The following is a 22400-nucleotide window of genomic DNA, read 5'->3' as shown; positions in this document are numbered from 1 at the left end:
TAATATTAATGATGATGATAGCTAATATTATCATGTGGCAGGTTATCTAAGTTCTTTACCTATTTTAGCTCATTTAATCCTCATAACAACCCTATGAGGTGGAGTACTGTTAATATTCTCTTTTTATAGATGCAGAAACTGAGGCACAGAGAGGTTAAGTAAATTACCTAAATTCACACAGCTAGTAAGTGGCAGAGGTGAGATTGAAACCCAGGCAGTTTGGCTCCCAAGTGTGTACTTTTAACCTCATGCTATAGTGCCTCTGAATACTACAGAATGCCCTAATATGTTGTGGAGATTAAAGATTTTATTTATTTTATTTTTTCCCCCCAAAGCCCCAGTGGATAGTTGTATGTCGTAGCTGCACATCCTTCTAGTTGCTGTATGTGGGACTCGGCCTCAGGATGAACGGAGAAGTGGTGCCTCGATGCGCACCCGGGATCCGAACCCGGGCCACCAGCATCGCAGCGCGCGCACTTAACCACCAAGCCACAGGGCCGGCCCTGTTGTGGAGATTAAATGTGATAATATACATATAATTCGTAGCTCAGTTTTCTCCTCAGTTCCTTTTATGCAGGCTTCAAATTCACTCATTCACTCACCATCCCTTTACCCTGCTTTGTTGATTTTATAGCACTTATGAAACTGTTCTGGCACCACCTGTCTGTCTCTCCCTCTAGAATGTCTACTCCATGAGGGCAGTGGCTGTTCTCAATATTTATTGAATTTATGCATTCACTTACTTAACAAATATTGATTCAGTGCCTACCATGTACCAGGCTCTGTGGTACACGTTGGGAATAATTGATCTTAATCTTGAAACCTGGTGCTGTGATAATTGTCCTCTTCACTAAGGAAGCAACATAGCATGTAGGACCCTTGGTCCCAGGTGACAGTTATTGAGACAGCACAGCCAGAAGCCTGATTTTTATCTATCTGCCTTCCTGATGTGAGGAGTTATCTAGCCCAATGAATGTTTGTTGAATTGGGTTGAATAATAAATAAAGCAAGACTAGGAGATGGATAAGATGAGGACTTCTGGTGAACAATATAGATGCTGTCTGCCGAATATAGTGGGGGCAGATAGCAAGTCAATGAGCAGTTGTAAGTCCACACGGTGAGTGCTGAAATAGGGATAGTGTGGGGGGGATGCCACGGCAGCAGGGAAGAGGAAGAGCAAGAATGTTCTAAGCACAGGGAGCCACGTGTAATAAGACCCAGAGACCAGAAAGAACATGGCACTGAGAGTCCAGCTGGCTTTTTAGAGCAGGGCTGACTTCATGGGCGTGTGACACCTGTAGTGACACAGAGCCTCGTATTCGGAAGGGGGCCTTCCTTTCTGACCTGTTACTCTCCCCTTTGGTCTCTCTATTCCAGAATGCTGTCCCCTTCTCTGTTGCTTTAATAATCTAGGCACACTCCTGCCTCAGGGCTTTTATACTTGCTGTTCTCTCGAATTGGGATGCTCTTCCCTCATATCCATATGGCTTGCTCCCTTACTCCCTTCAAGTCTTTATTCAAAGTCATATTGTCAGTGAGTCCTTCCCTGGTTTCCCTACCTAAAATTTCAGTACCACTGCCGTTCCCTTCAGCCCCCACCCGGTGTGTGTGTGTGGTAGTTAGATACACGTGCATGTATATTTCCCTTCCTGCTTTATTTTTTCTACTTAACTCTTCTCACTATCTAACATACAATATATTTCACTGATTACATTGATTTATCTTGTTTCTTGTCTGCTTCTCCCACTAGAATGTCAGCTCCATGAGGACAGGGATTTTGACATGCTTTGTTCTGTGTTTTTGTCTCCCCAGCATATAGACCAGGGCCTGGCGGATGCTCATTAAATGTTAGCTGAAGGAATGACACCAGGCAAATGAGGCATCATGGAAGTCAAGGGTAGAGAGCATTTCAAGTGGAGAGAGCACAGAGTTGGCACTGGCAGTGCTACTAAGAGGTCAAGTGAGGTAAAGGAGAGAAGTACTTATTGCATGTAGCCATAAGGAGGTCAGGACATTGGTGAGATCTATTTTAAAGAAGGTGGGGACTAAAAGCAGACTGCAGCAGTGGGTGAGAAAGTGTACACAGCAAGTCTAAAAAATTCTTTTTATAGGTTTGGCTCTGATAGCACATCTCTGGATACTACTGGGTGGCTAGGAGTAGGAGGGAGACTTCATTGTATACACTTCTGTACCTTTTGAGTTTTGTACATGTATAGCTGATACCTATTCAAATAAAAATCATTGTGAAGCTGCGTAGGTTTAACCAAAGGTATTTGGCTGTGAAGTGGCAGAGAGGGGCTGACAGGAGGGAGGATCTTGTCTTTTTTATCTGTAAAAGTTGGTGAGCTTGTTTAAATGCTATTGTGAAGGAGAAGGTAAAGAGGGAGAGATTGAAGATACTGCAGAAAGAAGGGATAATTGATTGAGAGGGTAAAAAAAACGTTGTGATCCAGGTAGAAAAGCTGGCTTTAGAAAGAAAGAAGGATAGTTCTTTCATTGTAACAGGAGAAAAGGATGGGTGCAGAAGGAGGTGGATTTGGTGTGGGAAGTGGAGGTAGTTCCTACCTGATTACTTCATTTTGTGTAAGTAGGAGGCAGGGTCATTTGCTGAGAGAGAAGAGGGAGATAGTGGAGTGAGAGATTTGAAATGGCCACTGTGGGAGGGAGAACTGAGCAGGGAAATATAGGAGAATTATCAGGCAACATGACCCAGGTTTTTTTTTAATAGACTTTATTTTTTAGAATAGTTTTAGGTTCACAGCCAAATTGAGTGGAAGATACAGAGGTTTTCCCATATGCCTCCTGCCCCTACACGTGCATAGCCTCTCCCATCATCAAAATCCTCCACCAAAGTGGTACATTTGTTACAATTGATGACACATGATTATCATTGCAAAGTCCATAGCTTACATCAGGGTATATTCTTGGTGTTGTGCATTCTATGGGTCTAGACAAATGTATAATGACATGTATCCACCATTATAGCATTTTAGTATCATACAGAATAATTTCACTGCCCTAAAAATCCTCTGTGCTCTGCCTTTTTCTTTCTCTCTCCCCCTAACCCCTGGCAACCACTGATCTTTTTACTGCCCGGATAGTTTTGCCTTTTCCAGAATGTCATATAGTTGCAATCATATAATATGTAGCCTTTTCAGATTAGCTTTTTTCACTTAGCAATATGCATTTAAGTTTCCTCCATGTCTTTTCATGGCTTGATAGCTCATTTCTTTTTTAGCACTGAACAATATTCCATTGTCTGGATGTACCACAGTTTATTTATCCATTTACCTACTGAAGGATGTCTTGGTGGCTTCCAAATTTTGGCAGTTATGAATAAAGCTGCTATAAACATCTGTGTGCAGGTTTTTGTGTGGACATAGTTTTCATTTCCTTTGAGTAAATGCCATGGAGTGTGATTGCTGGATTGTATGGTAAGAGTATGTTTAGTTTTGTTAAGAAACTGCCAAACTGTCTTTCAAAGTGGCTGTTACCATTTTGCATTCCTGCTTGCAAAGAATGAGAGTTTCTGTTGCTCCACTTCCTCGCCAGCATTTGGTGGTATCAGTGTTCTGGATTTTGCCTATTCTGATAGGTGTATAGTGGTATGTCCTTGTTGTTTTAATTTGCATTTTCCTAATGACATATGATGTGGAACACCTTTTCATATGCTTATTTGCCATCCGTATATCTTCTTTGGTGAAGTGTCTGTTCAGATCTTTTGCCCATTTTTTAATCAGGTGGTTTATTTTCTTATTGTTGAGTTTTAAGATTTCTTTGTATATTTTGCATAACAGTCTTATATTGGATATGCCTTTGCAAATATTTACTCCCAGTCTTTGGCTTCTCTTCATTCTCTTGACAGTGTCTTTAACAGAGCAGATTTTTTTTTTTTGGTGAGGAAGATTAGCCCTGAGCTAACATCTGTTGCCCATCCTCCTCTTTTTGCTGAGGAAGATTGGCCCTGGGCTAACATCCATGACCATCTTCCTCTGCTTTATATGTGAGACGCCTGCCACAGCATGGCTTGATAAGCGGTGTGTATGTCTGCACCCAGGATCTGAACCTGCGAACCCTGGGCCGCTAAAGTGAAGCACGTGAACTTAACCACTATGCCACTGGGCTGGCCCCACAGATTTTTAATTTTAATGAAGTCAAGCTTATCAATTTTTTTTTCATGGATTGCTTCTAAAAAGTCATTGCCAAACCCAAGGTTATCTAGAGTTTTCTCCTGTGTTATCTTCTAGGAGTTGTATAGTTTTGCATTTTACTGTGATCCATTTTGAGTTCATTGTTGTGAAGGGTATAAGGTCGGTGTCTAGATTCATTTGTTTGCATGTGGATGTCCAGTTGTTCCAGCACCATTTGTTGAAAAGACTATCTTTGCTCCTGTTGTGTTACCTTTGCTCCTTTGTCAAAGATCACTTGATTATATTTATGTGGGTCTATTTTCTGGGCTCTCTGCGCAGTTCCATTGATCTGTTTGTCTGTTCTTTCATCAGTACCACACTATCTTGATTACTGTAGCTTTATAGTATGTCTTGAAGTCAGGTAGCATCCGACCTCCAACTTTGTTCTTCTCCTTCAATATTGTGTTGGCCATTCTGTGATTCAGATATTTTAGACAGCGTGAATTTATTGTGGCACCAATCCAATGGGTGATTTTTCTCCAGCCGTGTCCAATGGTCCAGTGTTACCTAGTTGGATTGAGCCAGGGTTGAGATTTGCACATGGTGGGTGATGGAAAGGGAGTGGGACAAGTGAGTTGAGGATATCTGTTAGAGAATGGTTGAAGTGAGGAATGCTAGAATCTAAGCTAGATAGGGAGGAAGGGTAAAGTCAAGAATAGGTGAAAAGTAGGCTCAAGGGATTTTGAGAGCAAAGAACAGGTGTAGTGAATGAGAGCTGGATGGATATACTTGAGGTCAGAGAGTGTGATGTATGAATTTCATATTCCAGAGATGGAGCAATTGCAAGTGTTGACAAGGTCTGGGGGATAGCCATGAGAGTTGGTAGCTGAAATGGGAGTGGAGGCAGCAGTCTCTGAAGATGAGAAGTTCAAAGAGCTAAGAGGCTGGGATGTTGGGCCTCTACATCAATACTGATGTCATGTGGGATGTTGGCAGGACCTGAAGTAGAGAGGAATCTGTGATCAGGTTCTTCAGTGAGTGAAGGAGGTATGTTGGGAGATGAGTAGCTAACAGTGAAGAGGAGTGGGAAGTGTTATGGCTGGCTGATATGAAACTCAGAGGAACAGGAGATCTTATATATAGGTAGAGGAGAGATGATCTTGAAGTCTCACTGGAGAGTGAGGGGGACATCTACCCCCAGCCCAGCCCTGGGTTATAAGGGTCTGGGAGAATGTACAGCTTCTACCTGACAGGGCTCTAGCATAGTACTTTTTAGACTTTCTGTGGCAAAGGACCAGGGTGTTTTGTTTTTTTAAATTTCCAGTCCGTAATGGACCAATCCTTTTGTAAAATGAAAAATGAATTACTAGAAAAATGATATGAACAAAAAAGCTATACAAAATATAGCCCCAATTTTTTATTATTAGATTCAACAGACATAAAATTACTTTGCCGAATTGCCATAAAAGTTTTTGGAATGCTTACTCTCGCTTTCTGTATTATATCATCACAGACCTGTAGTAAACAGTTCACGAACCAGCATTAGTCCATGGACCACACTTTGAGTGGCACTGGTGTAGAGAAAATGGATTTCTCATAGGAGAAGCTGCATTCAGATAAGCCAGGAAGGTGAAGAAGGGGTTTGTTGAAGGGGATGTGAATGTAGAGGGGTTTGTTCACCAAGGAATGGGGCTTCTGGGGGTACAACAGAAAAGTTGGGAAAGTTGATGAGCAGTGGATGTTTGGGGTGGAGAAAGCACATACCTATGTGGGATGAAAGTTCAGGAGAGAGAGATGACTGGAGAGGTTCCTTCTTGAGCAGTGTCCAAGGCTAACAAAGGTGGAAGACAGAAAGCATGTAGTCCATGGAAGTGAATTAATGCTACAAGGTCTGGGGAATGTATTTAAAGAAGATATAGGCAGGTGAAGAAGGAGGTCTAGACTGGGTGAAAAAATAATATTAGTTATCACTTATTGACGACTAACTGTGTACCAGACACTGTGCTCATTGCGCTGGGCACTTTATATACATTATCTGAATAGTCCCTAAAAAAATTCTACCAAGTTGATGGTGATACCCCCAATTTATTGATATGCAGCAGGTTTACAGGCATAGGATTAGCAGTCTGGAAGATGATGGGGTCCTGATCCCAGGAAGTCAGTTTGTGAGCCTGATCTTGGCTGAAACAGTTGGAGCTTTGCCCTATTTTTATGCTCCCTGCTGTGTGTGGCTGACCAAAGACTTTAGGAGTTTGATCTTAGCCAGAAGTTATTTGGAGGGCTACCGATGAGTTCTTTGGTGAGGAAGGGTTTAATTTTGTGAGATTACCATATCACATACATGCAAACTCAAATTTTCAAAATTAAATAATTTTTTTTTAGGTATTACAATATGAAATAACACATGTTCATTGTAGAAAATTAGAAAATACAGATAAGGAAGAGAAAAATGATTACCTGTAATCCTTCACTCAGAGAGAACCACTGTTGACTGTAAAATACTCTCTTCAGTCCTTTTCATTTAATAAAGTAAAATAGTCCAATAAAGTAAATTTTTGATTATATGTTGAAATAATAATATTTTGGATATATTGGTTAAATAAAATATTAAGATTAATTTCACTGTTTCTTTTTATCTTTTTAATGTGGCTATTAGAACACTTAAAATTACATATTTGGCTTACATTATATTTCTATTAGACAGCACTGCTCTGGAGTCTCCTCTAGCTTTGACCATTCTGAGTCTTAATGAAGCTTTACTATCTGTACATTTTTAGTTCTGTATTAACTGTTTTAGACCAGTGTGGTCCACTGGAAATTTTTGCATTGATGAAAATGTTTTGTCAACTTACAAGGCAAATTCGCCAACTATTTTACCCTCAAAACGAGTTATTCAGGAATAGCCAAAAGAATTGCAATTCAGGATGTGCATGTTATGGTGAACCATGAGCACATTTGGAAAACAAAGGAGGGGAGCTTGCTTTTATAGAGAAAAGGGGAGAGTAGGGAAGGGCTGTTCTAAACAGAAGTCCCTCGCTGGAAAGTAACTATTCAGGACAGCCGTGTCTTCTCATTGGCTGAGCTGTGGTGTTTCTCATTGGCTGGGCTGTTGCCAGGCAGAGAAAGAAATCTTCCTTCAGTAGTAAAGTAGTAGTACTTCCTGTCCGAGATGCAAGTGTATGCCTCTTTCTGTTTGGAGTAATTGATGACGTATGATAGGGTGTGAGAGCTCCCCCTACAGGCCTTCCTGACTCCAATTTGGTTAAGGTTTCTTTTATTAATTTCCACAGTTTGATAATCTGCCCAATATGGTAACCTCTAGCCACATGTGGCTGCTGAGCACTTGAAGTGTAGCTAGTGTGATAGAGCAACTGCATTTAAAGTTGTACTTAATTTGAATTAATTTGAATCTAAATAGCCCTGTGCACTAAGACAGCACAGTTCTAGATCTTATGAAAAAAAAATTTCCATAAACCATGGCCGGTTTTCTTTTTTCTAGTTGTGTTGGTGTCGAAGAAGAGAAAGCTGCTGACATTGACCTCTACCACTGCCCCAACTGTGAGATCTTACATGGACCCTCCATCAGTAAGTAAATCTTGGTGTTTCCAAGAGAAGGCAATCCAGAGGAGAGACAAAGCAAAGGAAGCTTGGAAGGGAGATTGCCTTTGACTTGAGTGCTTTAGATGCATCTCCCTTGGGAAATAGCAGAAGCCTGTTTGGGCCCCGCAGGACAGCAGCTGCCCCACTGAGATGGCAGAAGTGCAAAGCTTCACCTCCCTCCCTTCCTGGGTATTCCCCAGAGGAAGCACCTGTCCTCACCAGGAACTGTCCCGAGTCTGTGAGGGCCTTGTTGACTCCAGATGTTCCAAGGGGTTGTTTGATTGGAAGAGAAGCAGGATCTGCTGAGGCCTTTGCTCTTGGAACCATAGCTCATGGCCATTCTGACTCATGGTCTCCTATCTTTTTCTGGCTTAGTGAAAAAACGCCGAGTATCTTCAAAGGGGCATGATACACACAAGGGGAAGCCAGTGAAGACTGGAAGCCCTACATTCATTCGAGAGCTCCGGAGTAGGACCTTTGACAGGTAAGGACCCCTACCCCAAGGGCTCATGAGCGCCAGGGCTCTGGGCGGCTGGGACTCATCTCTTCCCAGCTTTTCTACTGGCTGTCCCATTAGCTATCTCCCCTGTTTGAGGGTCTCTGCAGGGCTTGGTGAGTTCCTTCTGGGGAGAGATCTTCTGTTTTAGTAAGTTTCTGAGAAACATTGCTTGAGTTTCATTTGACTTTCATTAAGGTCCACTTTAGAAACTTTTGGTAGATTGGGAGGCAGTTTTCACCTAAGTCAGGAGAGGATATTTACATACACCCCAGCAATGCTACAACTAGAAGGAGTCTTAAAGATTAGAAAGTTTAATTCTCTCACTGTAGAGAAGAAACTCTTAAAAAAGAAAAAATTTTGAGTGGTCACATATTTTACAATCAAGAAAAAGAGTATTTTTCCTTTTTAAAAAAAATAAGATGGGCTTATTAAAAATAAATTACTGAATTGAGCAAAAATAATGAGTTAGAAAAATTAATGAAGAAAGCACTTTCTTTTTCTTAGTTTTTAATTCATTTGACCATTTTCAGCTTTCCTGTAATTGAAGTTTATTTAGAATTATAAGTGTTTTTTCAACTTAATATTTTTTGTTTTTTGTTTTTTTTGTGAGGAGATCAGCCCTGTGCTAACATCCGCCAGTCCTCCTCTTTTTTTTTGCTGAGGAAGACTGGCCCTGGGCTAACATCCGTGCCCGTCTTCCTCCACTTTATATGGGACACCGCCACAGCATGGCTTGCTAAGCAGTGCATCGGTGTGCGCCCGGGATCCAAACCGGCGAACCCCGGGCCGCCGCAGCAGAGCGCGTGCACTTAACTGCTTGCGCCACTGGGTCGGCCCGTTTTGTTTGTTTTTTTAAAGGCAATGAGTCTCCTTTCTACCCCAGACCCCTCAGGTCCCTTCTACAAAGTCAACCAATTTCTTGTGCGTTCTTTCAGAAATGGTTTTTGCTTATACAAACATGAATATATGTGTGTGTGTGTGTATCCCTCTTTTTTTAAAAAAAAACACAAGTAGAAACACTCTATATTGTTTTGCATCTTGCTTTTTTTTCTTTTTACGCTAAATTATATATCTTGGAGATCAATCCATAACAGCACATACACATGTTCTTCATTCTTTTTCATGGATGTTTAGTATTCCATTATATGAATATATAATTTAACCAATCTTCTATTGATGACCATTTAAATTGATTCTAGTATTTTGCTATTAGAAAAAGAAATGCTGCAGTGAATGTCTTTGTACTTAAGTTTTTGCGTATGCAGGTGAATATATGTGTAGATTTATTACCTAAAAATCAAATCACTACGTTAAAGAGTATGTGCTTTAAAAATGTTTATAAATATTGCCTAATTGTTTCTAAAGTGGATATACCATTTCACACTCCACTAGACAATGTGTGTGGGTGCCGATTTCCCTATATCTTGGCCAACACTGTTTATTATCAAACTTTTTTTGCCTTTCTGATAAGATAAAAATGAAGTATTGGGGCCGGCCCGGTGGCACAAGTGGTTAAGTGCGCGTGCTCCACTGCGGTGGCCTGGGGTTCGCTGGTTCGGATCCCAGGCACGCACCAATGCACGGCTTGTCAAGCCATGCTGTGGCGGTGTCCCATATAAAGTGGAGGAAGATGGGCACGGATGTTAGCCCAGGGCCAGTCTTCCTCAGCAGAAAGAGGAGGATTGGCACATGTTAGCTCAGGGCTGATCTTCCTCACAAAAAAAAAGAAAAGAAAAGAAAAAATGAAGTATTGCTTCCACTTATATTTCTTGAATTATGAAGGAGGTATATATATATTTTTGTACATTATAAGTCATCTTTATTTCTTTCTCTATTAACTGCCTGCTTATGTTGTTTGACGATTTTTCTTTTGGGTTACTGATGATTTCTTGCTGATTTATAATAGCTTTCCTTGCAGAAAATTTTAATTTTTATGTAGTTAAATTTGTTTATTACTATTTTAATGACTACTAGGCCTTGTTTGTCTCATGTTTGTTCTACTACTCTATGGCTTTATTTTTTCCAGTTCAATCTTTGATCCATCTAGAATTATGTAGAGAATGAGATAGACATTGAGCTTAATATTTTTCCAGATGTTTGTCCCAACACAACTTGTCAAATAGTCTATCTTTTCTCCAGAATGATTTTTTAAAAAACTCCTGTTTTCTAGTTAACTAAGTACGTGTGTAGAGAAAGTGGTTGTAAAAATTGTTTTTCTTTAAATCAGTCTTTTCTCTTTATTTGCCAGTGTTTTAGATGGGGTGATGCTGCTCTGGGTTAGAGTAAATATGATAAACTTGTCAGATATGTCTTTTCTTTCTGGGCAGGCTATTGACTGATTTCTTCCTTTGTCATCCAGAGAAGAGCATCCTATTGACAGAATATCCTGGGTTTAGCTACCCACCTCTGCCAGTGACCTGGCTTCTTGCCTTGGATAAGTCATGTCTTCCCTGGCACATGAGGTTTATGCCATTAGTTGCTAGCCACATTAGGTCCCCTCAGGAAAACCCCTTGGTTGAGTGGCAGCATCCAGTGAGGCCTTTAGTGGCAGAGCCTCTGGGACTCGGGCTTTCTCTCCTGTGGCCCACAGCTCAGATGAAGTGATTCTGAAGCCCACTGGAAGTCAGCTGACCGTGGAATTCCTGGAAGAGAATAGCTTCAGTGTGCCGATCCTAGTCTTGAAGAAGGATGGATTGGGGATGACGCTGCCCTCACCATCATTCACTGTGAGGGATGTGGAACACTATGTTGGTAAGTACCACAGACCCTCTTAACTGTGACATTGTTCACTCCCATCAAGACCTGTGACCCTTCCCCTCCAGTATACCATTTGCCTTCCCTTTCTAGCCATCTTGGGAATCTGAGGTGAAGTGCCTTGCCCAGAGTCATTTGGCAAAACTAGAACCAAAATCCTGGTCTTCTCTTCCTTGTCCTGCTGATAGACCACAAAACCCCAGACTGAGCCCTATTTTTTACCTGGGGAATTCTTGGGATCATGGTGGTCTCTTTGTCCTCTGTTGAGATGAGAAAGCCTTTGACTTTTGCCCTCACATTCCAGTTGTCATCAGGGCATGAGTTTTTGGGAAAAGGAAGAAAAGAAGTGAGGAAGCAGGGCCCAAGCAGGTGGACTGTACTGTGAGTGAGGCTGTGTGTCAGGTAGTTTTGTTGCCCTAGCAGGCCTAGACCTGGCATGTAGGTCTAAGGAGAGTGTGAGGGATTCCTACTTCCACCTCCCAAACAAGCACATACAAATACAGTGTCTGAGAAGTTTTGAGTGTAAGGCTATTCTAGGGACTGGTGAGGGGACCAGAGAGTCTTCTGTGGTCCTTGAGACCACTTGGTGCAGAAGCCATTTCTTTACTCCAGGTTCAGACAAAGAAATTGATGTAATTGATGTGACCCGCCAGGCCGACTGCAAGATGAAGCTTGGTGATTTTGTGAAATATTATTACAGCGGGAAGAGGGAGAAAGTCCTCAATGTCATCAGTTTGGAATTCTCCGATACCAGGTAGGAGGGGCAGGGGTAAGTAAAAAGCCTGACAAAGTGCCTGGAACTTGTGGTAGACTGAGTATGTATTAGTGTTCCTTTCCTCCTGGTGGTTTCTTCCTTTGGGATGGGGAGCTGGTTTATACTTTCTAGGGTAGCTGCTCACATTATAACAACAAAATCCTTTTCTCCTGTACAATTTCTAGCATTGGATAGATTATACAGTAGCTATTTTAATTAATTTTTGTCTCTTTCAAGACCTAGGACAGCTTTTTTAGACTCTTTTCTGGTATTTAGATTGTGGCATGGTCACTGTTTAACTCCCAGGGATAGATCCTCTGTTCCTGGAAACAGACTTACTAAAATTACTGCCAAGTAGTTTCTCTAAGGATAAGGTTTCTTAGATTTAAAAAGAAAAAAAGCTTATAACCTTTAAATAATTCTGTTGGACTCATGCACTCAATAGATATATGTAATCTTTTCTATGCTCAGAACCATGGGAGATCCCAAAAAATCATAACATATCTCTTTGCACTTAGAAAGTGTACTGTCTGATTATTTACTTAACTTTTTTTTTTAATTGATGTTTTAATAGTTTATAACATCGTGAAATTTTGGGTTGTACACTTTTGTTTGTCCATCACCATATATATGTCTCCCTTCACCCCTTGTGCCCACCCCCTACCCCCATTGCCCCTGGTAACCACAATACAGTTTTCACTGCCCATGTGTTGGTTTAACTTTTAATTTTGACGTAATTATAGATTCACAGGAAGTTGCAAAGAAATGTACAGGGAGGTCCTGTTTATCCTTTAGCCAGTTTCTCTCAATGACAACATCTTACATAACTATAGTACAGTATTTAAAACCCTTGCTGTTGGTTTTAACATGCAAAGTTAAACAACCTGAGAGTGTTTAAAAAAACTGTTCATTTATACCTCACTTCATCTTGAAAGACTGAAGTAGCTTATAGAGATGCAGAGAGGAAAAAAAGAAAGTTGGAACAAAACGAAAATAAAGGTGGGAAAATAGGTTGCGTCTCGTGGGTAATCTGCACATAAAATGCATGTATGAATGTCTAGATAGTTGGTGGAGAAGGACTGTAGAGTTTTCACTGAATTTCCTGAAGGTCAGAACAAAGAAAGGAGTGCAATATTATAAGATTTGTGGTTTTACATAGAATAAATACAACCAGATGTTTGGGAGACACACTTCTTTATCTGGAACTGAGCCCTGAGAGGTTTCTCTAATGGTTCCTCATAAAGAAGACTCTATGAGATGGGCACAGTACAATAACTATTATAAATTAAATGCCATGTGAGTGGGCCTTGTTGGGGGAGTATGAGCATTTAGTGGAGGAAATGATCACCTTTGACTGGGGAAGACTGTGGAGCTGGGACTTGGGACTTCTAGAGCTGAGTGGAATGAGGATGCTGACCAGACTTATAGAAATAAGTGTCCTATGTGCCCTTAGGGATTCTGTGGAGAGAACTTCTTTGTCCTATCTGACTCTCACTGGGATGGGGGGCATTTTATTCAGGCTTCAACTTTCAATTCCCAATCAGCTGACATCTGCCCTCCACCTCTTCCTTGATAGGCTTTCTAACCTTGTGGAGACACCCAAGATTGTTCGGAAGCTCTCATGGGTGGAGAACTTGTGGCCGGAGGAGTGTATCTTTGAGAGGCCCAATGTGCAGAAGTACTGCCTTATGAGCGTGCGGGATAGCTATACAGACTTTCACATTGACTTTGGCGGCACCTCAGTCTGGTACCATGTGCTCAAGGTAGGGAATGGATATGGCTTCTGGAGGCAGCCAGGCCTTGGGCCTCCCTGTTTGTTTCAGGTGACAACACAGAACAGGCTGCTGAGGCCTACCTGCTTCCCAGATTCTGTTTGGGTGACATTTCCACATAACTGCCTTATCAAGGTTGAGTGCTTAGTGGATATTCCATATAAACTCTCTCTACTTTACAGTTTTGATGCTTAACAGGTAGTTTTGATGCTACTTTACATTTTTTTGAATAACAGCAGATGCCTATGATTTTCTTCAACTATCTTTTTTTTTGCTGAGAAAGAGTTGCCTGAGCTAACACGTGTTGCCAATTTTCCTCTCTTTTTTTGTTCCTCTCCGAAGCCCCAGTACATAGTTGTATATTCTACTTGTAGGTCCTTCTAGTTCTTCTATGTGAGCCGCCGCCACAGCATGGCTACTGACAGACGAGTGGTGTGGTTCCACAGCCAGAAACCGAACCCAGGTTGCCGAAGTAGAGTGCGCTGAACTTTAGCCACTAGGCCATCAGGGCTGGCTCAACTGTTATCTTCTTGTATTTTTTTTTTTTTGGGAGGAAGATCAGCCCAGAGCTAACATCCGATGCCAATCTTCCTCTTTTTGCCGAGGAAAATTGGCCCTGGGCTAATATCCGTGCCCATTGTCTTCCACTTTATATGGGACGCTGCCACAGCATGGCTTGACAAGCAGTGTGTCAGTGCGCGTCCGGGATCCGAACCTACAGACCCCAGGCCACCACAGCGGAGCACAAGCACTTAACCGCTGCACCACTGGGCTGGCCCCTCAACTGTTATCTTCTTAATTGAGCCAATCTATACGCCTACCACTGTGTATGGAAATGTCCGTATTTACTAAAGAAATTCCTGGTAATGTGAGAAACTTCCCCTCCCCTCAACTTTCTTGAGGTATAATTTATATACGTAAAATTAATCTATTTTAAGTGTGTAGTTTGATGAGTTTTAAGGGTCGTATATAGTTGCTAATTGCCACTACCATCAAGATAGAGCATATATGAGAAGTTTTTTTAATGTCAGCCTTCCTATAGATAGTTTCCCTTTTAGTGATTGTTACAATTTTATAATTAGCATATCGATTGTCAATGACTATAAAGAATTTTTGAGGTCTGGAAAAAAAATTTCTTAAGTAATTTTGATTGTTTTCCAGCGTTGTTTATACTATTTAGTTTTCTTTTTTTTTTTTTATAATTTTATTTATTTTTTTTCCCCCAAAGCCCCAGCAGATAGTTGTATGTCATAGCTGCACATCCTTCTAGTTGCTGTATGTGGTACACAGCCTCAGCATGGCCAGAGAAGCGGTGCGTTGGTGCGCGCCCGGGATCCGAACCTGGGCCGCCAGTAGCGGAGCACGCACACTTAACTGCTAAGCCACGGGGCCGGCCCTATTTAGTTTTCTTATTGGAAATGCCAAGGAAAGAGCAGAAAACTTGGATATGGCTCTTTTCTAAATGATCACAAACCCTTGACTAGCAGTTGTTTCCCTTGGTTTATCATGAAGAAATTTGAGCATGTAATTACACATGAAAGCGCTATTATGTAAATGTTAGATTTAACTTTTTTATTTTTAAATAATTTCTTTTTTATAGGAAATTTGCAAAAATAATAGGAGGAATTCCTGTGTGCCCTTCACTCAGATTCCCCAAATGTTGCCATTTTATTATATTCTCTCTTTCTGTAAAGCAAACATAAAATGGTTATATATATTTTTTTTCTGAAACATTTGAGAGTAGTTGCATACATGATGTCCCTTTATCTCATAATAATTCAGTGTGTATTTCTTAAAAACAAGGGCATTCTCTTATTTAACCACAGTATAGTTATCAAAATCAGGAAATTAATATTAATATAATAGTACAACCTAATCTACAGATCTGATTCAAATTTTTCCAATTGTACAATAGATAATTTCTAGTGTTGTTGCTTTTCTACATTGAAATTTATTATCATGAAATATTGGTTAAACTGTGGGTTGGGGATATTTTTGTGCTAGTGAATTTTTGTTTCTTTTCTGCCAAATTATCTACCTGGTGATTACCCAGGCAAAACATGATTAGGAAATAAAATATTCTTCCAACAGATAATCACCTAACACATAATCTTCAAGAAGTCCTCAGGTGATAACTGAACTTTTAAATTTTTATTAGCTTTGATTACAGGTGTGAGAAGGAACACTCTCTGTAAATGGCGTTTAAAGGCAAAATCAATTTTCCTCTCATCAGTAAAATGTGGCGTTAAATTCTCCTGGGGTGGTAGTATCGATCTACTCATCTGTAGAGGCCATTTTCCGCTGGCATTGCATGTAAAATAGGAGCCTTTGGTGGGCATTTGTCCTAAGTTGAACAATTTTGTTTGAAATGCCCTTTCCAGATTGTTTTTGTCAGTCTTACAGAAGCTTAAAAGTGTGAAGTGCAAAAGGACCTTTTGAAGTTTTCCAAATCCACATAAAAATGATTCTTGGTTGGGTTTGCGAAAGAATTCTGGCATACTGCACGGTCTTGGAGCATGGGAGAGGGAATATCCTTTTGGAGAACCCTTGGAGGACTTTTCTAGAAACCCTTGCTATTTTTGGCACTTCAACCTCTTTCTGTTTCAGGGTGAAAAGATCTTCTACCTGATTCGCCCAACAAATGCCAACCTGACTCTCTTTGAGTGCTGGAGCAGCTCCTCTAACCAGAATGAGATGTTCTTTGGGGACCAGGTGGACAAGTGCTACAAGTGTTCCGTGAAGCAAGGACAGACACTTTTCATTCCTACAGGTCTTCCCTGGGCGAGTTTGAGGAGAGTTTGGGGAGGACAGAAAGAGGAAGGGGGCTTGTGGCACCAGAGTCAACCCCTTCCCATAATGTGTTGATCTAATTATGTGGGGTATCCCTCTCATATCAGCTGAAGGCTCAAAACTGGACCTCAAGAAAATTCATGTGATGGCCAGGGGCCAGCATGGTCACTTGGGAAGGCTACAAGTGGGGAAGTCCAGGAGGAGGTCGATGACTCCTTTGCACTGGGCTCGTGTCAACTTAGTGGACAGATAAAGAACAGCACTCTCAGCCCCATGACTCTAGGCATAGTGACCGGGAGGCTGGCATTGTAGGCTATAAATAAAAATGACCTGGGGCTTTTTTCCCTAAATAATACATGCCTAGGCTTCACCCCTAGAATTATGAATTTGTAGGTCTGGAGTGGGATCTGAGTGTGTGTATTTTGAAAAAGTCCTCCTAGTTGTGTCCTTTTGGGGAAAATTGACATCTTTACTATGTTGAGTCTTCCACGAACACATTAGGTCTCTCCATTTATTTAGAATTTCCTTGATTACTTAATTCCTTAATTTCAGAATTAGTGTTAAATTTTCTCGAAATGTTTGGTAGAATTCTCTAGTGCAATCAAATGGACCCAGAGATTTCTTTTTGGGAAAGTTTTTAATTAACATTAAATTTTCATAAACTCTGTTAGGCTATTCAAATTATTTATTTCATTTCATACTGGGTGAGTTGTGATAGTTTGTGCTTTTCAAGGAATTAGTTGATTTTATCAAAATTGTCAAATTTATGTGTGTAGAGTTGTTCATAGTTTTTCCTTATTATCCTTTTGATGTCTTCCAAGTCTATAGTGATATCCTCTGTTTCATTCCTGATATTAGTTGTTTGTGCCTTCTCTTTTATTCTCTGTCAGTCTTGATGGAGGTTTGTCAATTTTATCGAACCTTTTAAAGAACTACTTTTTGTTTCATTGATTTTCTCCGTTGTCTTTCTGTTTTTGATTTCACTGATTTCTGCTTTTATCTTTGTTTTTCCTTCCTTCTGCTTGCTTTGGGTTTATTTTGCTCTTTTTCCAGTCGTGAGACAGGAGCTTAGATTATTGATTCCAGACTTTTCCTCTTTTTTAATGTAAGCATTAAGTGCTATAAATTACCCCCTCAGCACTGATTTAGCTGTGTCACATATTTTGATATGTTGTATTTTCATTTTCACTTAGTTAAATGTGCTTTTTAAACAATTGAGATATAATTTACATACTATAAAACTTATCATGTTAAAGGGTGCAGTTCAGTTTTTTAAAAAAATATTCACAAGGTTGTGCAACCATCACCACTGTCTAATACTAGAAAATTTTTATCAATTCAAAAAGAAACCCTGTACCCATTAGTAGTCACTCCCCATTCCTCTCTCCCTCCAACCCTGTCAAACACTTTTGTACTTTTCTTTGTGTGTGGATTTGTCTGTTCTGAAGATCTCAGATAAATGGAATCATTCAATGTGTAGTCTTTTGTGTCTGGCTTCTTTCACACAGCATATTTTCAAGGTATCCATGTTATAGCATTTATCAGTACTTCATTCTTTAAATGGCTAAATAATATTCCATTGGGTGGATATACCACATTTATCCATTCATCATTTTATAGACATTTGGATTGTTTTCACTTTTTGGCTATTATGAATAATGCTGCTGTGAACATTCATGTACAAGTTATTGTGTTAACATATATTTTCAATCTCTTGGGTATATACCTAGGAGAGGAATTGCTGAGTCATATGGTAACTATGTTTAACTTCTTGAGGAACTGCCAAACTGTTTTCTAAAGCAGCTGCACCATTTTATGTTCCCACCAGCGATTTATGAGGGTCTTAATTTTTCCACATCCTCCCCAACACTTGTTCTTGTCTGTCTTTATGATTATAGTCATCCTAGTGGGTATGAAGTGGTATCTCATTGAGATTTTAATTTGTGTTTCCCTAATGACTATTGATGTTGAGCATCTTTCTATATGCTTACTGGACATTTGTATATCTTCTTTTGGAGAAATGTCTATTCAAAACTTTTGTCCATTCTTTAATTAGGTAATTTTTCTTCTTATTATTGAGTTGTAAGAATTCTTTATATATTTTGGATATTAGACCTTTATCAGATATGTGATTTGCAAATATCTTCTCTCATTCTGGGAGTTGTCTTTTCACTTTCTTGATAGTGTCCTATGAAGCACGAAAATCCCGTTTATGTATTTTCATTGTTTGCTTGTGCCTTTGCTGTCATAGCTAAGAAACTATTGCCTATTTCAAGGTCATGAAGATTTACACCTGTGTTTCTTCTAAGCATTTTATAGTTTTAGTTTTTACATTTAGATCTTTCATCCATTTCAAGTTAATTTTTGTATATCATGTAAGATAAGGGTCCAATTTCATTCTTTGTATGTGGATGTTCAGTTGTCCCAGAACTATTTGAAAAGACTATTCTTTCCCCATTGAGTTGTCTTGACACCTTTGTCAAAAATCAGTTGACCATAGATGTATTGGTTTATTTCTGGGCTTCGAATTCTATTTCATTTATCTGTATGTCTGTCCTTATGACAGTATCACACTGTCTCACTTACTGTACATTTATAGTAAATTTTGAAATTGGGAAGTGCCAGCCCTCTAACTTTGTTTTTCTTATTCGAGATTATTAATGGCTGTTCTGGGCCCCTTGAATTTTCATATGAACTGTTAGCTTCAGGTTTTATATACGTTTATTTAGTGGTTGCTCTAGTTTTATTTTATGTATATATATATGTGTGTGTGTGTGTGTGTGTGTGTGTATATCTTTTAATCACAGTATACTGGTATTGACATTTTAATTGACATTTTACCAGTTTGAGGGAAAGGTTGAAACCTTACCTCTGTTCACGTCCCTTTACCCTTCCCATTGTAATGTATTTATTTGTCTTAAGTATTTCCTCTGCATGCATTGGGAACCACATCACGTAGTGTTTTAATTTTTCAGTTGTTTCAGCTGTCAAACATAATTTAGAATACCCAAGAGAAGGAAAGGCTATTGTATTTACCTGTATTTTTACTCTTCTGGTGTTCTTTCTTCCTTCCTGGTCTTCTGAGATACCTTCTTTTATTATTTTGTTTCTGTTTAGAATTTCAGGGTAGGTCTGCTGGCAACAGATTCTCTTAGTTTTCCTTCATCTGTAAATGTCTTATTTCCCTTTCATTTTTGAAGGATATAGAATTCTGGGTTGATAGTTCTTTCAGCACTTGAAGAATGTTGTGCTGCTTCCTTCTGGCTTCCATGATTTCTGATGAGAGTTTGGCTGTCATTCAAATTGTTTTTCCCCTATATGTGTCATTTCTTGCTACTTTCAATATTTTTTCTTTTTTCTTTAGTTTTCAGCAGTTTTGTTTTTGTGAGGAAGATCAGCCCTGAGCTAACATCCATGCCAATCCTCCTCTTTTTGCTGAGGAAGACCAGCCCTTACCTAACGTCTATTGCCAATCCTCCTCCTTTTTTCCCTTTTTCTCCCCAAAGCCCCAGTAGATAGTTGTATGTCATAGTTGCACATCCTCTAGTTGTTGTATGTGGGACACTGCCTCAGCATGGCCGGACAAGCGGTGCGTAAGTGCGTGCCCGGGATCCGAACCTGGGCCACCAGTAGCGGAGTGCGTGCACTTAACCGCTAAGCCCCAGGGCCGGCCCCTCAGCAGTTTGATTATAATGTGTCTTGGCATGGAATTCTTTGAGTTTATACTGTATGTGTTCACTGACCTTCTTGAATGTGAAGGTTTATGTCTTTTGCTATGTTAGTGAAAATTTTAGCTATTATTTCTTTGAATGCTTTTTCAACCCCATACTCTAACTTCTTTTCTTCTACGTCTCTGATTATATGAATGTTATATATTTTGCTGTAGTCCCACAGGTCCCTGAGTTTATTTTTCTCTCAGTCTATTTCCTCTCTTGTTCATATTGGGTATTTTCTGTTGTTCTGTCTTCAAATTCTCTGATTCTTTTCTCCATTGTCTCCATTCTTCGTTGAGTCCATCTGTTTCATTATTTATTTCGGCTATAGTATTTTTCAATTCTAAAATTTCCATTTGTTTCTTATTTGTATCTTTATTTCTATTTCTTTTTTTTGTTTCAAACATGTTTGTAATTGTTCATTGAAGCATTTTTATGATGACTTTTTAAAAATTCTTGTCATATAATTCTAACATCTTTGTCTAACATTATATTGTATAATTCTGGATTTTCTTTTCTATTGCACAGATCTATTTGTCTATTCATATATCAGTATCACATTGATTTGATTACATTGGTTTTATAGAATGTTTAATATATGGTGAGATAAGTCCCCCACCCCCCACCCTCCTATACCCATCTGCTTTTCTCTTTTATAGTTTCCTATTCCCAGGCACTTATTCACCTATCTTTGAATCCTTTGCCAGGTCTCACATAATGCCTTTCTACACTGGGCACTTAGTAACTGTTTGGTGAATTGAATTTGCCTACCAGAGATTTGAGTTGGATTAATTTGCAGCTTGGTAGAAATTCCCACAAACTGGGTGCAGTCTACTTAGTTCCACTAGGTGCAGTCTACTTAGTTCCACAAGCATTGCATGTCTGCTGTCTGCCCCAGCATTGGGCTAGGTGCTGGAGACAAAAGATCAATAGGCCATTTCAGTATACAGTAGTCTCCCGTTATCCGTGGAGGATACGTTCCAAGACCCCCCAGTGGATGCCTGAAACCATGGATAGTGCCAAACCCTATATATACTATATTTTTTCCTATACATACATATTTGAAGTGCGACAGCAAAATTAGCACGAATTTCTTTTTCCTTCCTCACAATTTCATGGATAGAAGATTCATTCTTACCATAAATCTTAGCAATCTCAGCATACGATTTTTTTTGCTTTCCTTATTAAGTTGAGAACTTTCACCTTTTCACTTAAAGGAAACACTTTATGGCTTCTCTTTGGCACATCCGAACTGCCAGCATCACTACTCTTATGCTTTGGGGCCATTATTAAGTAAAATAAGGGTTACTTGAACACAAGCACTGTGATACCTTGGCAGTCTGATAACCGAGACAGTTACTAAGTGACTAATAGGCAAGTAGCATGTACAGCATGGATATGCTGGACAAAGGGATGATTTACTTCCCGGGTGGGACAGAGCAGGACGGCCTGAGGTTTCATCATGCTACTCAGAACAATGCACAATTTAAAACTTATGAATTGTTTATTTCTGGAATTTTCCATTTAATATTTTCAGACTGCCATTGACCATGGGTAACTGAAACCACGGAAAGTGAAATGGTGGATAAGGGGGGACTCTTATAATGATCTAATAGTCACAATAGGGATATTCACCGGAAGTTTTGGGAGCACAGAGAAGACCACTTAGTCTAGCCAGAGGTTTGTGAAAATCTCTCAGAAGAATGATACCTGAAGAGTAAGTAGGGACTGACCAAGGAAAGAAAGGCAGGAAAGACCTGTCAGACATAGGGAAAGACATCAGCAAAGCAAGGTTATGTGAAGCAGTTTATGGATGCTGAAGCCTAAAGACCAAGGGCTGGGAGCAGATGAAGCTGAAAAAGTAGGCAGGCTGAACTTACCCCAGAGGCAACTAGGGACCATTGAAGGTTTATTTGTCTGTTTATTTAATTTCTAATGAAATATTTCAAATGTAGCAAAAGATATAGAGAATATTATAATGAACAATTATGTGTTCATACTAAAAATATAAAATATTACAAATATATTTGAAGCCTCCTGTATACCTCTCCTCAGTTACATTCCCATTCTTCCCTCTCAGAGCTAGCCATTGTCCTGAAGTTGGTGATTATCATCCTCATGTATTTTTATCCCTTTATTACATAGGTATGCCCCACTAAGCAATATATAGTATTGTTTTACGTATTCTTGAATGTTATATAAATGGAATCATATTAGATGTATTCTTCTCAATTTACTTTTTTCTCAGACTTTATGATTGTGAGATCCATGTTGATATATGTAGCTGTCGTTCATTCATTTTACTTGCTTTCCAGTATTCTGTTGTATGAATATACGGCAATTTATCCATTCTCCTGTGGTTGTACATTTCATTGAAGAATTTTGAGC

At 39.7% G+C, this 22400-nt stretch overlaps 1 protein-coding gene across 6 annotated transcripts in view; it reads left to right on the top strand.

Annotated features, from left to right (window-relative positions):
• Positions 1–22400, top strand: part of PHF8 (PHD finger protein 8) — a 99544-nt gene that overhangs the window by 16802 nt on the left and 60342 nt on the right. For all 6 annotated transcript variants that reach the window (XM_087427751.1, XM_087427747.1, XM_004443212.3 and 3 more), the window contains 6 exons: positions 7630–7715; positions 8106–8214; positions 10820–10980; positions 11596–11737; positions 13314–13500; positions 16117–16279. In XM_087427751.1, the coding sequence (XP_087283877.1) occupies positions 7630–7715; positions 8106–8214; positions 10820–10980; positions 11596–11737; positions 13314–13500; positions 16117–16279 (848 nt within the window). The remainder of the gene's footprint in view (positions 1–7629; positions 7716–8105; positions 8215–10819; positions 10981–11595; positions 11738–13313; positions 13501–16116; positions 16280–22400) is intronic.

The sequence above is a fragment of the Ceratotherium simum genome, chromosome X (genome assembly GCF_057802395.1).
Source record: "Ceratotherium simum simum isolate JZ-2026a chromosome X, ASM5780239v1, whole genome shotgun sequence".
Taxonomy (NCBI): domain Eukaryota; kingdom Metazoa; phylum Chordata; class Mammalia; order Perissodactyla; family Rhinocerotidae; genus Ceratotherium; species Ceratotherium simum.
The sequence above is the reverse complement of the archived record's forward strand: the minus strand, read 5'-3'. Positions and strand labels throughout refer to the sequence as shown.